The sequence below is a fragment of the Coenobita brevimanus genome, chromosome 26 (genome assembly GCF_032717465.1).
Source record: "Coenobita brevimanus isolate Jiangsu-jjx chromosome 26, ASM3271746v2, whole genome shotgun sequence".
In the NCBI taxonomy this organism is placed as follows: domain Eukaryota; kingdom Metazoa; phylum Arthropoda; class Malacostraca; order Decapoda; family Coenobitidae; genus Coenobita; species Coenobita brevimanus.
In genome coordinates this window covers 11,851,229-11,866,899 of record NC_136979.1, presented here as the reverse complement: position 1 = coordinate 11,866,899, position 15,671 = coordinate 11,851,229, and the positions used below count along the sequence as shown (strand labels likewise).

The following is a 15,671-nucleotide window of genomic DNA, read 5'->3' as shown; positions in this document are numbered from 1 at the left end:
TGTTTGCAGATGATACTGTGTTGTTGAGTGAAGACAAAGGGGAGCTGCAAGGCTTGGTGGATGAGTTTGGGAGAGTGTGTAAGATACGGAATCTAAAGGTGAATGTAGGGAGGAGTAAAGTGATGGTCTTTGAGAGAGGTGAAGTCAGTGAATGTACAGCGAGGTTGGATGGTGAAGAATTGGAAAATGTGAGTACGTTTAAGTATTTGGGTAGTGTGATGAGTAAGGATGGAGGTTTGGAGGGTGAAGTGCGTGAAAGGGTACAGCAGGGAAGAAAGGTTGCTGGTTCTTTGAAAGCAGTGATAAGAAACAGGGAAGTGAGCATGGAAGTGAAAAAGTTACTACATGACAGTATTGTGATACAGTAATCCCGCATTTTTTGCGGATTTTTTGTCTACGGTTTTGCCCTCTCGTGGATTTTCTTAGCATTAATAAGTTCAACTAAAATATCATTGAATATATAGAAAACAAAAAATTTGAAATTCCCGCAGCTTCCAATTGTAGCGCGGTAAACTCACGCCACCCTCTGTCCCTTTCCCGCGGCCCCTCTGCCAGTGTTACCATATCTAGCATAATTTTATTCTTTTAGCATAATTTTGATCAAATTTTCGAGTCTGGAATATTTTTTAGCATATTAGAAGTTTTAGAATCATTCTAGCATAATTTAGAATGGAATGGAATATTTTTGGAATAATTTTATAAAAGCTACAAATCAGAGAGAGAGAGAGAGAGAGAGAGACGAATAAGGTAAGAAGATGTTTGAATAGTTGGTTACTTTCAGTTTGGGCTTGGTTGGGTTGGATTTGGTTAGGTTAGGTTAGGTTAGGTTTAAGGTTAGGTTCGGTTAGGTTAGGTTAGGATAAGTTTGAGCTTTGTACTTTACCCATGAAACCTAGGTTTTTCCGATGGATTTGGTATGATTCATTAGATTTTCAGCTTCATTTCAGTCGGAAATGACCATTTTCTGTGTTTCCCCCCCTCCCTATAACCCCCGATTCCCCAAAGATCCCCCATTATTGCAGGGGGATGGGGGGGGTCATATCTCAAAATCTGGTTATTTCCGACGGAAATGATGCTCAAAATCGAATGAATCACATCAAAATCCATCAGAAAAACGTAAGTTTCGTGGGAAAAAGCAGTATGGGCAGAAAACCAATATTTATCCTCTTACTGTATGTAGGTTCATTTTAATATTTTCATAGTAAACAATACATAATTAATATGTTGCACGAATATGTATAGAATTTTATCATTTAGCTTCAAGTTAGCATAATTCATTTTTTACTTGGAACAAATTTGCTCAATCTAGCATAATTTTTGCATTGCCCTAGCATAATTTCGTTGTTTGGATATGGCAACACTGCTTTCTGCCCTGCATTCCTCAGTCCACGCCTGACTGCCTTAGTGTGCTTGTAACCGCACTATGATATGAGCCTCTTGCCTCCCACTTGCTTTCCACATGGCCCCAAGACGTAAGCCAGCCTCACCAAAGGCTAATAATACAATTAGTAAGAACTCCAAAGTGACAAAACGATCAAGAAAAGTTATGACCTTAGCAAAGAAAATTGTGTTACTGGACAAACTAAGAAAAGACCGTGCGAGTGTTTGCTATCACCAGTTAATGCATCTTTTTATTTTGTACTGTATTGTGAATAAATGTGTAGATAATTGTGTATTACAGTACAGTGTTTACGTTTTTCCTTCATAATGGAGTATGTGCTTTCAATCTTGTAAGAAGGTATTTAGGGATGAGTATGGAGGTTTCGGGACAATTCGCAGTCACAACAAACACGAAACAATTCGCCTTCATTAATGAAGATAGCTATGGGTGACGCTAGAATATAATTCAAAGGCGACTACAGCGAGGAAGAAACAAGTTAATTATTGACTAAAGGTGCAACTAATAAATAATATCCAGAATCTACGCTACTGAACATAGACTTTGCTGGATCCCCCTGAAATATAGTTATTAAAGTATTGATTAATTAATAATAAGTATAATGATAAAAGTATTGATTAGTATATTTATAGAATGGCGGGGAATCGTCCAGGGTGCGAATTGTTCTGGAGGGGAATCGTCCATGTTTTGACAGGGAATTGTCTGACGGCGAATTGTCTCGCAATCAGTATGGACATGGACTGTGTGATGGGCAGCAAGGTGGACACAAGTGTAAGATTCAATTGTTAATAGAGTATTCGCGGAATTGAATTTTCGCGGGGGTTACAAGAACGTAACTACCGCGAAATATGCGGGATTACTGTACCAACTCTAACATACGGAAGTGAAGCTTGGATGTTGTTGGAAGGACACAGGTCAAGAGTGAGAGCAGTGGAAATGAGTTATTTAAGAGGAGCCTGTGGAGTCACATGGAGAGACAGGCTGACGAATGAGGATATAAAGAAGCGTTGTGGTTTGGATGTGGATGTGATAGGAAGCGTTATGAGGAACACATTGAGGTGGTTTGGCCATGTGGAGAGGATGGAGGGTGAAAGACTGACGAGGAGAGTGAATGTGAGTGAGGTGGAGGGGGGGAAGAGGGAGGGGGAGGCCGAGGATGAGATGGAGGGATGGGGTGGAGAGGTATATGAGAGAAGGGGGTGTGAGTTGGGAGCAGGGCAGTGAGATGGCGGGGGACAGGGCGACTTGGAGGCGATTTGTTTGTGGCCACTCCAAACGGGATTAAGGCGTCTGGCAATAGATATATATACAGTAATCACTCCAATATCTGACATAATAGAGCCATAGGTAGGTCCGGATGTTGGTTCTGTCCGGATATTGGGCCCCAGCTTATGGACTTGTACTTATGGACCCTAACTCTGAGAAACACCTATACAACTCCCTCTGGACATGCATAGCACCTATTTAAGACCCAAATCACACCAATAAGGCACATAAATGACTGAAATAAATGCAAAAGAAACATAAAATGAGGGTTTAGAGGTAGGTTCATACAATAATAAACATTCTGGTGACTGGCTCCTGGACTGGTACTTATGGACCCTAACCTAGCCTAACTCAGAAAAACACCTTCCTACTGCACATGCCTAGCTCCTAACACCCTATTCACACCAATAAAGGACATTAAAGAGTGAAATGAGGTAAGTATAGTATGGAAAAAAGTACAGCATGAAACATTCTTATGTCCGGATAGTGGGGATGTTCGGATATTGGGCGTCCGGATATTAGAGTGATTACTGTATACATATATATACACACACACAGTAAACCCTAATTATCCGCGGAGGTTAGCTTCCAGAGGCCCCTGCGGAAGGCAAATTCCGCGGATACTCAAGTCATCATCACAAAATGGCATATTATTTCCACATAAGCTATGCACATCCCTGAAAAAAATAAAAACATACTTTACAATATTGCAAATACATATTAACACTCATCAAAAGACTGTGTGTTCTCTTCATAAGCTTCGTACAATGATGACGATTGCTGTATGACGATGATGATTGCTGTATAGATGACGATGATTGCTGTATGATGACAATGAGGATCGTAGTGCAGTTCCTACAGTGCCAATGTTGTGAGGCGACGAGATGTGTGGTAGCACTGTAGGTAAGCTGTGAGTCTAGTCTGACCCTTCTGACAGGACGCCAGATAACGCCTTACACTCTGTCTTTGGCTTAGAAGGATTGCTTTTATCCTTTGCTTGTTTCTTGGGAGCCATTTTTCACTTACACAATGAAGTACAGTAGAGTTTAAACACAAGAAGGGCAACGATGACGTAAGTAATGAACTGATTGGTGCTTACAGTAAGACTGGTGGAGTGGCGGGAATGCCCGTGGGTGTGGGTATGCTAACTGCAACTACAAAAGAAGTGTGAGTTGTGTGCCAATTTCAAGTTACAGTGTATAGTACAGTATTAAAATATGTCTGATCTGCGGAAACTTAAATCCACGGATCCAAATTCCATGGATAAGAAGGGTCTACTGTATATATATACTGTACATACACAACCCCCTGGGGGTAGGAGGGTTTCAAGATTACTCCCCCAGTATCCCTGCTTGTCGTATGAGGCGACTAAAAGAGTTGGTGGTGGGTTAGTGCCCCACCCTGTAAAAAGAACTAACTAAACAAGCAAATAAAGTGCCTTGGACCAGGACGGACCATATGTTGACAACTAAGGAACGGACAAAGGACTTTCTGAGGGTGGGGACATGGAATGTGAGAGGAGTGAATGATGCAGTGAAAGAGAGAGAGACTGTTCAGGTGCTTGAGGATGCAAGAGTGGATATATGTGGATTGACTGAAACTAAATGGAAAGGCGAAAGGGTGAGAGAATGGGAATACAGTTTAGGAATATGTGCAGGAGTTATGAGAATGAGAGGGCAAGAGAGGGAGTATATCTGATGATAAGCAAGAAGTGGAAGGAGAATATAAGGGAGTATGGAACAGTGGGTGCAAGGAGTGTATGGGTGAGGTTGAAAGTAGGTATACAAGCGTGGGCGACTGTGTGTGTGTATGTGCCGACATAGGGCCAAGTGGCAAGAGTGAAAGATGAGTTTTGGGTGAGTGTAGAAGCATGTATGGACAAGTCTGAGAGGAGTGAGAGAGTTTGAGAGAGTGTTTTTGATTGGAGACATGAATGGCAAAGTCGGGAATGTACCAATGGATGGAGTGGTTGGTCAGTGGGGTGTGCCAGCTGAAGTAGATGGGAATGGTAGTGCTTTGGTGGACATCTGTGCTGGTAAGGGGTTGGCAATAGCTAACACCTACTTTCGGCATAAGATGATCCACAAGTATAAATGGAGGATTATGAGGAGGATGGATGGTGAACTTGTTGAACGAAAGGCAACGGTAGGCTACGTGTGTGTGGATGAGCAAATGAGAAGACAAGTGGTGGATGCAAGAGTGAGGAGAGGGTGGGGGAATGGAATCTTGGACCATCACTTAGTGATGGCCAAGGTAAGGCTGCAAAGAAAATGGTTGAAGAGACGAAGGGGAAGACAGAAGGAAACAGCTCCTGTGAGAAGAATGGAGAAATTGCAAGACAGTGAGAAAATGGCAGAGTATATGAGCATTTTGGAAGAAAGATTGGGAAGGTATAAGTTAGAGCAGATGGAAGAGGTGGAAGACGTATGTAAGATATTCACGGAAGAGTTAGGTGCAGCGCGTGAGGTGGTTTGTGGAGTGAGGAGATGCAGGGATGTGCAAGGGACAGCATGGTGGAATGATGAGGTGAAACAAACTGTTAAACAAAAGAAGATGGCATATAGTGAATGGCTAGCAAGCAGAGGTAGGGAAGAAGATGAGAGAGAGAAGAGAGAGGTATATGTAACCAGGAGAAGGGAGGTGAAGAGATTGGTGAAGGAGAGTAAGAAGAAAGTGGATGTAGTTTGGGAGGAATCTGAGTGTGAAATGGAGAGAGAGTAAGAAATTGTTTTGGAAGGAGGTAAAGAAAGTAAGGCAGTGTGAAAGGGGTAATAGTAGGGGAGTGAAAGATAGGAATAATAGATTGTTGGCGGAGAAGAGAGAGAAATTGAGGAGATGGAAGGAACACTTTGAGGATTTATTGAATGTAGAGAGTGAGAGCAGTGCGAGTATAAGTGGTTGAGGAATGGCTGGGAGAAGGAGAGATGAAAGGAGGGAGGAAGAGATCAGTAGGGAGGAAATAGTGGAAGCAATGAAGAAGATCAAGATGGGAAAGGCCCCAGGAATTGATGGAGTGTGTGGTGAAACGCTGAGGTACGGAGGTGAGATTGTAGTGGAGTGGTTATGGAAGTTATGTAGATTGGCTTGGGAAGAGGGAAGGATTCCGGAGGACTGGAAACCAGGTATAATTGTTCCTTTATACAAAGGAAAAGGGGAGAGAGAAGTATGTGGTAACCATAGGGGCATTTGCCTTTTTAGTGTGACTGGAAAAATATAGGGTAGAATACTCACTGATAGGGTTAGGCATATAGCAGAGGAGCTAGTTGGAAAAGAACAAGGGGGATTTAGGAAGGGAAAAGGGTGTGTAGATCAGATATGTGTATTAAGATGTTTAGTGAAGTACCTAGAGAAAGGAAAGAAAGTGTATGCTGCCTTCATGGACTTGGAGAAAGCTTATGACAGAATAGATAGACAAGGTATGTGGAAGGTCTATCTATCTATCTATTGCAAGACGCCTCAATCCTGTTTGGGGTGGCCACAAACAAATTGCCTCCACGTCGCCCTGTCCCCCACCATTTCACTGCCCTGCTCCCAACTCACACCCCGCTCTCTCATGTACCTCTACACCCCATCCTTCCATCCTCAGCCTCCCCCTCCCTCTCCCCCCCTCCACCTCACTCACATACACTCTCTTCGTCAGTCTTTCACCTTCCATCCTCTCGACATGGCCAAACCACCTCAGTGTATTCCTCCTAACGCTTCCTATCACATCCACATCCACACCACAACGCTCCTTTATATCCTCATTCGTCAGCCTGTCTCTCCATGTGACTCCACAGGCTCCTCTTAAATAACTCATTTCCACTGCTCTCACTCTTGACTTGTGTCCTTCCAACAACGTCCAAGCTTCACTTCCATACTTTAGAGTTGGTATCACAATACTGTCATGTAGTAACTTTTTCACTTCCATGCTCACTTCCCTGTTTCTTATCACTGCTTTCAAGGAACCAGCAACCTTTCTTCCCTGCTGTACCCTTTCAAGCACTTCACCCTCCAAACCTCCATCCTTACTCATCACACTATCCAAGTACTTAAACGTACTCACATTTTCCAATTCTTCACCATCCAACCTCGCTGTACATTCACTGACTTCACCTCTCTCAAAGACCATCACTTTACTCTTCCCTATATTCACTTTTAGATTCCGTTTCTTACACAGTGATGTGGAAGGTATTGAGAATATATGGAGTGGAGGGGAAATTGTTGAGTGCTGTGAAGAGTTTGTACGAAGGAGCTAAGGCTACGGTGCGAGTGGATGGTGAGCTGAGTGAGTTCTTTGATCTCAATGTGGGACTGAAACAGGGTTGTGTGATGTCTCCATGGCTGTTTAATATATACATGGATGGGGTTGTAAAGGAGGTGCAAGCTAGGGCAGTGGATGTGGGGATGGCTCTAATGAATGAGGGTGAGATTTGGCAGACTCCTGTGTTGTTGTTTGCTGATGACACAGTATTGTTGAGTGAAGATGAATGGGAGTTGCAATGTTTGGTGAATGAATTTGGGACAGTGTGTTGGAAGAGGAATCTGAAATTTAATGTAAACAAGGGTAAAGTTATGGTGTTTGAGAGGAATGAAGTCACAGAATGCACAGTGAGGTTGGATGGCGAGGATATGGAGAATGTGAGTGCATTCAAGAATTTGGGTAGTGTGATGAATAAGGATGGAACTTTGGGGGATGAAGTGCATGAAAGGGTACAGCAGGGAAGGAAGGTTGTTGGTTCACTGAAAGCAGTGATGAGAAATAGGGAGGTGAGTATGGAAGTTAAGAAGTCACTGCATGATAGTATTGTGATCCCTACCCTGACATATGGAAGCGAGGTATGGACCTTGCAAGAGGGGAACAAGTCAAGAGAGAGAGCAGTGGCAATGAGTTACTTGAGAGGAGCATGTGGGGTGACATGGAGGGACAGGTTGATGAATGAAGAAGTGAAAGAACGATGTGGGGTGGATGTGGACGTGGTTGAGAAGATTAGGAGAAATACACTGAGGTGGTTTCGACATGTGGAGAGAGTGGAGAATGAAAGACTAAGAGGATGTAAGTCGGTGAGGTGGAAGGAGGGAGAGGGAGGAGAAGACCGAGGATGAGGTGGAGGGATGGAGTTGAGAGGTATATGAGGGAGGAGGGAGTGAGTTGGCGGGAGGGTAGTCAAATGGTGAGTGGCAGAGCGATTTGGAGGCGTTTTGTCTGCGGCCACCCTTTGCGGGATTAGGGCGTCAGGCTACTAATAGATAGATAGATAGACATACACATACACACTGCACACATGAGTACCAAACTGCAAACCTTGTGTGTATGGCTCAGTAATAAAGAAGCACAGGCAAGATATATAGATAACGTTTTTCCATCACCTCTAAAAGATTGTATTGCTGTATAAGCTGAGCTTCAACGAAGATGCTAAATGTTCATCACCTCAGAGTTACTGTCCTCTTATTGCCCCATCTATGGCTTTCTTTCTTTTCATATGCAGTAAATAACTACTGTACTTTATTTAGGTTTCAGCAAGAAGAGTGAATAAATATTACCTATCTATCTATCTATTGCCAGATGCCTTAATTCCGTAAGGGGTGGCCACAAACAAATTGCCTCCATGTCACCCTGTCTCCCGCCATTTCATTGCCCTGCTCCCAGCAGGGCAGGTGGGGGTGTCCATCATCCACCCACTTAGTGTAGTGATACTCTGTTTTTAGGGTAGCTCTACACTGAGTGGCAAGCCAAATTATTTCCTGTAAACCGGGAAAGCAATTACAATGCTGAGTGGTAACCTTATAACCAACAAGTGTTCCCTACGTGACAGCAAGTGGGTTGGCGGAGGGTTAGTGCCCCTTCCCGGAAAACAAACTAACTAAAAATACAAACAAATAAATTTCACTCATTCATTCATTCATTGCCAGATGCCACGTATCCCAAACAGGGTGGCCAAGGCTTAGAGTTAATTGTTTTACAGGGAGGGGCACTAATCATCCACCAACCCCACCTGACACGTAGGGAGAACGTTATGCCAACAGCATCTGGTGTTCCCAGGCGGTCACCCATCCAAGTACTAACCAGATATTATAACTAAATAAAAAATATAATAACTCCCCGGTGCGGGTAGTCTGCTCTTATTTCAATAGTGTGTACACTATTTACATACATGGGCCCACATAGCCACCACAATTACCACCAGTAATTCTTTTTTTTCCCCCCTGTCCTTTCCCACCACTCACTCACTTATCATTATAAACCTTTAATGGGTTTTAGTAAGACTATTAAGCTGCAAAATGGTGTCAAAGTAACAACATTATTTCACACAGAATTAGGGAAAACAATGACCAAAATATTCAATAAAAGTCATTTTAACGTTTCTTCATTCATATCCGATATCCTGATATCGACAGTAAACATCGGTATCAGTTCGGTATCAGAAAAACTGCAAATATCAGCGATATATCAGTTTGGTGAATTGTATTGGTTACAGCACTACTCCCACAGTCCAATCACACTTTGAAACCAAAGTCCTCTCTGTTGGGGCATATCTAAACATAAGAGGCACACAGTTCTATATGGCAGTCTGTACTAACATACAGCACCCCTGTCGTTATATGCTAGGGCCACACAACACAACTAGATACCTAAAAGAATCACCACAAAAACATTACTAGATCCTTTTCAACAACATCCTACATCTTACTTCGAAACACTTCAACACTTGTAATGAAAAATACACTTGCTGTACATACAGTATACTCACTCACATACAAGACAGTAATATACCAAGAGATCTTTGTATGCAGCACATTAGGAATGTGGCACTGTAAGGTAGCGTGGCCTGGGAGGTAAAGGATGAGGATATTTGTAGGCTCAAATACACAGAAAGGACAGTGATTAGATGGATGTGTAGTACATCTTTGAATGCGAGGCCTGTAGGGACTACGATTACAAATGAAGAATTGAGAAGAAGGATGAGTGTTGTGATGAGGAGGGGTAGACTGAGATGGCATGGGAATTTTGACACGCTGGAGGATGCCATTTGGGTGCACAAGGTGAGAAGTGTGAATGTTGGGGTTTGAAAGGCAAGCCAATCAAGACTTGGGATGAAGTCACAGACTGTGACCTCAGCGATAAGGGCCTGAATAAGGAGACTGTCAGAGATCGAGCAGTGTAGAGAGCTGCCATCAGGTGACAAAGGCCGACATGTCCAAATATGCTGGAACCTTTACACACGATACAAAATGATATGACACAATAAAAAACTACACTACAAGCCCTCCCTCCAGTCATACATTCATCAGGGGTATCTTTATAACTGATAGAGTTCCCAAAGCTAGGCTTATATCAGGACATTATCTAACCAGCATCAGTTACCTGCTTAGATCTGGGTTTTGTGGATTAAAAAATGACATGTATCCTGCTTATAGGACAGGCCCACACAACATGACATATATAACGGAACACAGTACAGCACATACAGCACTAAGATGCAGACCTAACATCAACAGTGCAAGGAACCAATGGGATGATTCCATAGGGACAGGCACAAACCGGTGAATGACAGGTTTGCTCAGCCAGGTTAAGCAACAGCAATAACAAGAAGACAGGAGTCAACTTTCCCATCCATGTTTCCTATCACAAACACTCTACAGTTCTGGGCATCTATCCTACCACTCCATGTAGTTGGTCCTAAACTCGTCCTTCTCTTTCTTACCATTACTATTACAGGTTTCACATGCAACAATCATTGTCAATTTCATCACATTAAATTGGAACCTGACATATACACACTTTGAGATGATACATTTATAATCTTTCATTGCTGTGTTCCATTCATTAGTAGAGCAACTAAAAATGTTATATTCCACAGGTACTTATACTTGACCTTACACACTTTACACCCTCACACTTATTAACTTCATTCCTTTTCACTTTTTCCTCACACATGACACATCACCATCAAAATACACCTTGCACTGTCGAACACACAGTCTCAAATTGTTCTTTCAACATAACTCTTAACATGTGATTTCTGGGAGTGACTGCTTTAGTGGATGGATCTCATGGTCCATCAGATTTATGTCCATGCGAGTCAGGGACTACAATTATATTATTAGGGTACACAGTAGCACACTAAATACTCCTCAGAGATGTTATAAGGTGTGGGAGTTGGTTGGATGGTACAGTACTGTTGCTGTTGTTGCATAATCTGACTTTATCTGGCTGAGCAGAAATAATGACCACAGGTAAGACGCTGCTTCTGTGAGGCCATCTACTAGAAAAATACAAGGTATACATCATATAGGGAATTGGTACTCCCTCATGGTAGAGAATACCTCACCAGGCTCCTTCACAATGGTGATGTGCACGGAAATAGGAGATATGGCTCCCACGTGGACACCACTTCCATTTCACACCACCTTGGGTGAACAGCACCACCATGTCTACTCAGTTTTTTTTATCGAGGCAAAGATGCACTTGAAAGATTGGTGATTACTGGCTGAATGCAACATTACTTCATAATCTAGCATTATTAACTGACAACAATATCTGAGAGGGAAAGTTGGGTTAGTAAATATTTCTTGGACATGTTGCATTCAGCCAATCATCATCAACCTGTCAAGTGCATCTTCGCCTCAGTTAAAAAAAATGGAGTATAGGCTCCTTGTCAGCATCAATAGTGTATTACTGCACAGTACAAAAATACACAATAAAGGAAGAACTTACTTTTCTCTGTTATGCAGTTAGACAGAATACTGCCCAATACTTCACATGCTGCCAGGTCCTCACTTGCTCCTGGACTATGGGGAATGACAACACATGAGTACTGTCCATCTGAAATTAAGATTAAGCCTGATTATATAAAGCTCTCCTTCAGATTAGAGAAGTTTATAATCATCTCGGACACCTAATTTCCTCCTGTGAACCTCCAGACATGAGGTAATTATTAAGGAAATATCTCTAGGTTCCTTTTTTTTCATACATTTGTACCACACTTATTTTTAGGTACCCCTCTACCCTATTGCTCCTTCCACTTTTGTACTGTAACAGATCATACTGAAGCTACTTTTTCCAACACTAACCTTCAACTTGTGTTCAAAGAATCTCCTTGGTACTTTATCTACAGCCATTTTTTCAGCATGTTCATACAGTTTCAGTCTTTCTTTTTATGTATTCCACCACACTTAATCTTGTTCCCTGAGTTTTCTTCAAAGCTAAAACTCTGAAACAGAGCTCTCTGTCATTTATATTATCAATCAAACTTATGCTTAAAGCTATTCTGAAAACAGCTATTTTCTTTGCCTGTAACCTTGGTTTTCTGTAATTAAATGACCAAGTTTCATTTCCAAAGGAGACTCCTGATTTCTGATAGCAAAACACACACACAGGTCCTCTTTACCTCCACAGAAACCGTAGAATCTTTCAGGTTACAGTTTAACTCACCAATTATTCTATGGTCTTACAGTGCTCTCTCTCACCTTTATCTCACACCTTATTTTGCCATATTACATTTTACACAGTACAACTATCAGATATTCAAAGTTACCTACATCACAAATGTCTGAACTCCCATTTATATTCCACAGTTAATCATTAACAATCCATGACTGGTCCACTGCAGTACTAGACCTCTCCACTTTGGAAGGTTACTCATACCTCACCACATTGGCGTTCAATAGGTGATGTGGTGTGGGCCCTACAACACAGTGAATGTGTACTATGTTAATCAGAATCACACTGATGAGAATCTATTTTCATCTCATTACTCTTGTGGTGTTAGCATCCTTTAAAAAAGTTGTTCAATATGGCTTGCACCAAACAGGAAGAACTGTGGGTCTGGAGAGAACATCTCAGACAGTCACTGGTTTGAGGAGTGGGTAAGAGCTCTGGAACCTTTTACCATCCCAGGGTATTCCCTTCACTTTGTCTGGATCCTGCCAACCTTCAAGGCCGTATAGGATGGTTACATCATACTTCCAAGATTTTCAAGATGTGAAATGTTGTCTGTTGGGTCAGAGCACTGCTTCACCATTTTTTGCACCTGGCATGTGTGCTATAAGTCTCCCTTATGGGTACAATCTCTCACTGTATGCTCCCTCTCTGAAGGCATTCTGGGAAACAAGCTTTAAGCTGTCTTATGACACCACCAGTGCAGTACAAATGGTAATGGGAGGAATCATCTATTACCCAAAGTTGAAGAGAGGGTGCATAACATTTTGTCTTCAGTTAAGATGCCTCACAAGGCAAAGCCACCTTCCCTCACGATCATGGACACCTTGTCCATTCATTCAATATTAGTGTTTGTGACAGGCCTGTATATGTGTATACTCTGACATCTGAATGGTGTGTAAATGACTGTGTGGTCACTGGGAGTGTGGTTGATATTCTCCTATTTTCCTGCTTTCTTCTTCCTTCTTTTTGGATCCTACCTCAGCTCATCATTAAATGGCAAAAAAGGTAAGGATGTTGGTCATGATCATATTCACATACACTATATATGTGTGCATACACCACATATTATTATCACATCACCAACCAGCATCATCCTCTACCTCACTGCACTTGCTTAGGCACTGCAACCCAACTGCCTTTGGACACTTCAAGCACCACATGTTGGCTTGGTATGGTGTGTGTTGCCCCTTATATGATCCATCACTTCATCAGCTCCTTATTTTAACATGCTAACTTCCAATGGATACCCATGATACTGGAGCAGACTCTGTGAATTATCTTAACTAGGTTGATGCCGTCAGACTCTGTGAGCCTGTAACACTGATGTTCCTGTTTCTTGATCTCTAACCAAATAGGTTCACTGCAGTTTGTGGGGCAACATGGAGGCATCATCTTTGGGAAGCAATTCATCAGTTAACCCACGATTTTCAGCAACATTAGTTTCCAGCCTTATGTCCATAACGTTCCCTCCTTGTTGTCCAGGTTGTCAACCTTGGTGCACTGATAGCCTTACCACATAGGTTATCAACCTCCCCCTTTAGCTTCACTGTATGCAGGCATTTACAAGTGATGACTGGTACAGCTCATCATCACTGGTCAATGACCACTGCTCTGTATATCCACATCCCTCTACCAACTGAACCAGCCAACCTTTTCTACTCGCTGTCATCAGCCTTCAGTGCCAAACGACTCAACTTAAAACTACAAGACTGACATCACTATTGGCTGCATAACACGTCCATGACAAGCACCAGACCTACCAGTCTTTCAAATTGTATGGCTGTTCTGCCCTAGGGTGGGAAAGGAGGTCTGGATGATGATAATGATGATTAAACTTTCTTGAGCCAGTACAATGGGTCCTCGTTCTGCACGACTAATATATCCCCCCAAAGCATCATGTGAATGAAATCATGCAAACTGTTCTTTTAAGAACTTCTGTTATTTGACAAATGTGGAAAGAAAATCTCAGATGTTTCTGATGGTACAGAAAAGAAAATTCATAATTTTTCCCAAAATCTTTCTTATGGTCCTGGGGAGAATTTTTTTTCTTCCTATGCACAAGCATGATATAAAGGAATACGGTATATATAAAGACTTACTGATCATCAATGGGCATGATAACATCAAGGAATACAGTATATATAAAGACTTACTGATCATCAATAGGCATAATAAAGTGGTATTAAGTGGCACAGGAAATGATGGTTATGGTCTGGTCATACTACAGTTACATCAAGCTGCTGGAAAACCAATTGGATAATGAGTAATTGTACAGTACTGTATACTGAACATACAGGCAAACCCTGATTGACGACACCCCGGAATAGTGATGGGGGTAGAAATACCACCGTACTCCACTTATCGTAGGCCTACCCCAGGTTTTGCAATGGGTTTTGTTTTTTTAAAAACTGATTTCGATGATACTTTACACTTATATTTTGTGTTTAGGTTGATTTATAAACTGTTTTAAAATTTACATTAATGTGTTTTAGTCATACGTGCAGTGAACACTGTCATTTGGGGTATGGATTCTCTCCCATCAGACAAGGTACAAAACAGTGTGGACAATGACTCAGCACAGAATATTTTGTGTTTGACCACTGAACTGTAATCTAACCTATCAATTTTTTTTTAAATAACAGAACAGAGGAGGGAAAAACAAATGAATAAAAAAGAAAAAATCCATACACCAGATCACTGGTGTCCTCCATTCATAGGATATCTGTAACAGTTGGACTTGAACAGCTGTACTGTATTGTAGGTTGAAGTTTGGAGGGAAACAACTCTTGGGAAGTGAGTTTCAGAAAGATGCAGTTTGGGGAATGAAAGAATTCTGATAGGCAGAAGTTCTGCAATATGGTTGAGTGATGTTCCAGTCATGAGCGTTACCAGATGCCCATGTATCACGAGGGAAGGCACAGAGAGGTGGCACAATGGACGCAACTTCGGCTGTAAAATAATGCAAGGGAGACAACATTTCTTCTTACTTGTAGGGTAGGTAGTTTGTTTAGCAGGGTTATTAATAATTCCAACAGCTTTGTTCTGAATTCTGTCTAATTGTTTTAATGCAACCTCTCCACATCCATTCCACAAGGGTGAGCAATATTCAGGCTGATAGCGCACATGACTCTTATAAATTGTAGCTAACTGCTCGTCAGTGAAGAAGTTACGGACTCTGTACAATAATTCAAGTTTCTCTGAGGTAGTTTTGGCAAGTGATCTGACATGAGAGGTCCAGCTGAGGGCAGTGTTATGTGAGATGCCGAGAATTCCAATACTTTCGGAAAGGGGAATATTAGTAGCACTGAAAGTAATACATTATATGAATCTGGCAATATATGTCTATTAGTAAATTGTACATACAGTAATCCCTCCACTATCCGACGTAATAGAGCCAAAGGCATGTCCAGAAAGTGGTCCTGTCCTGATAGTGGGCACCAGCCTCCTGGACTGGTACTTATGGACCCTAACCAGCCTAACTTTGAAAGCCACCTATATAACTCCCTACCGGACATGCATAGTACCTATTTAAACCTATTTAAGACCCTATTCACACCAATAATGGACATAAAGCATGAAATA

At 41.9% G+C, this 15,671-nt stretch overlaps 1 protein-coding gene across 1 annotated transcript in view; it reads right to left on the bottom strand.

Annotated features, from left to right (window-relative positions):
* The window catches only part of LOC145394070 (glutamine amidotransferase-like class 1 domain-containing protein 1), a 326,615-nt gene that overhangs the window by 175,318 nt on the left and 135,626 nt on the right, over positions 1-15,671 (bottom strand). Inside the window, exon 4 of the mRNA XM_080268038.1 lies at positions 11,364-11,471. Within this exon, the coding sequence (XP_080124164.1) occupies positions 11,364-11,471 (108 nt within the window). The remainder of the gene's footprint in view (positions 1-11,363; positions 11,472-15,671) is intronic.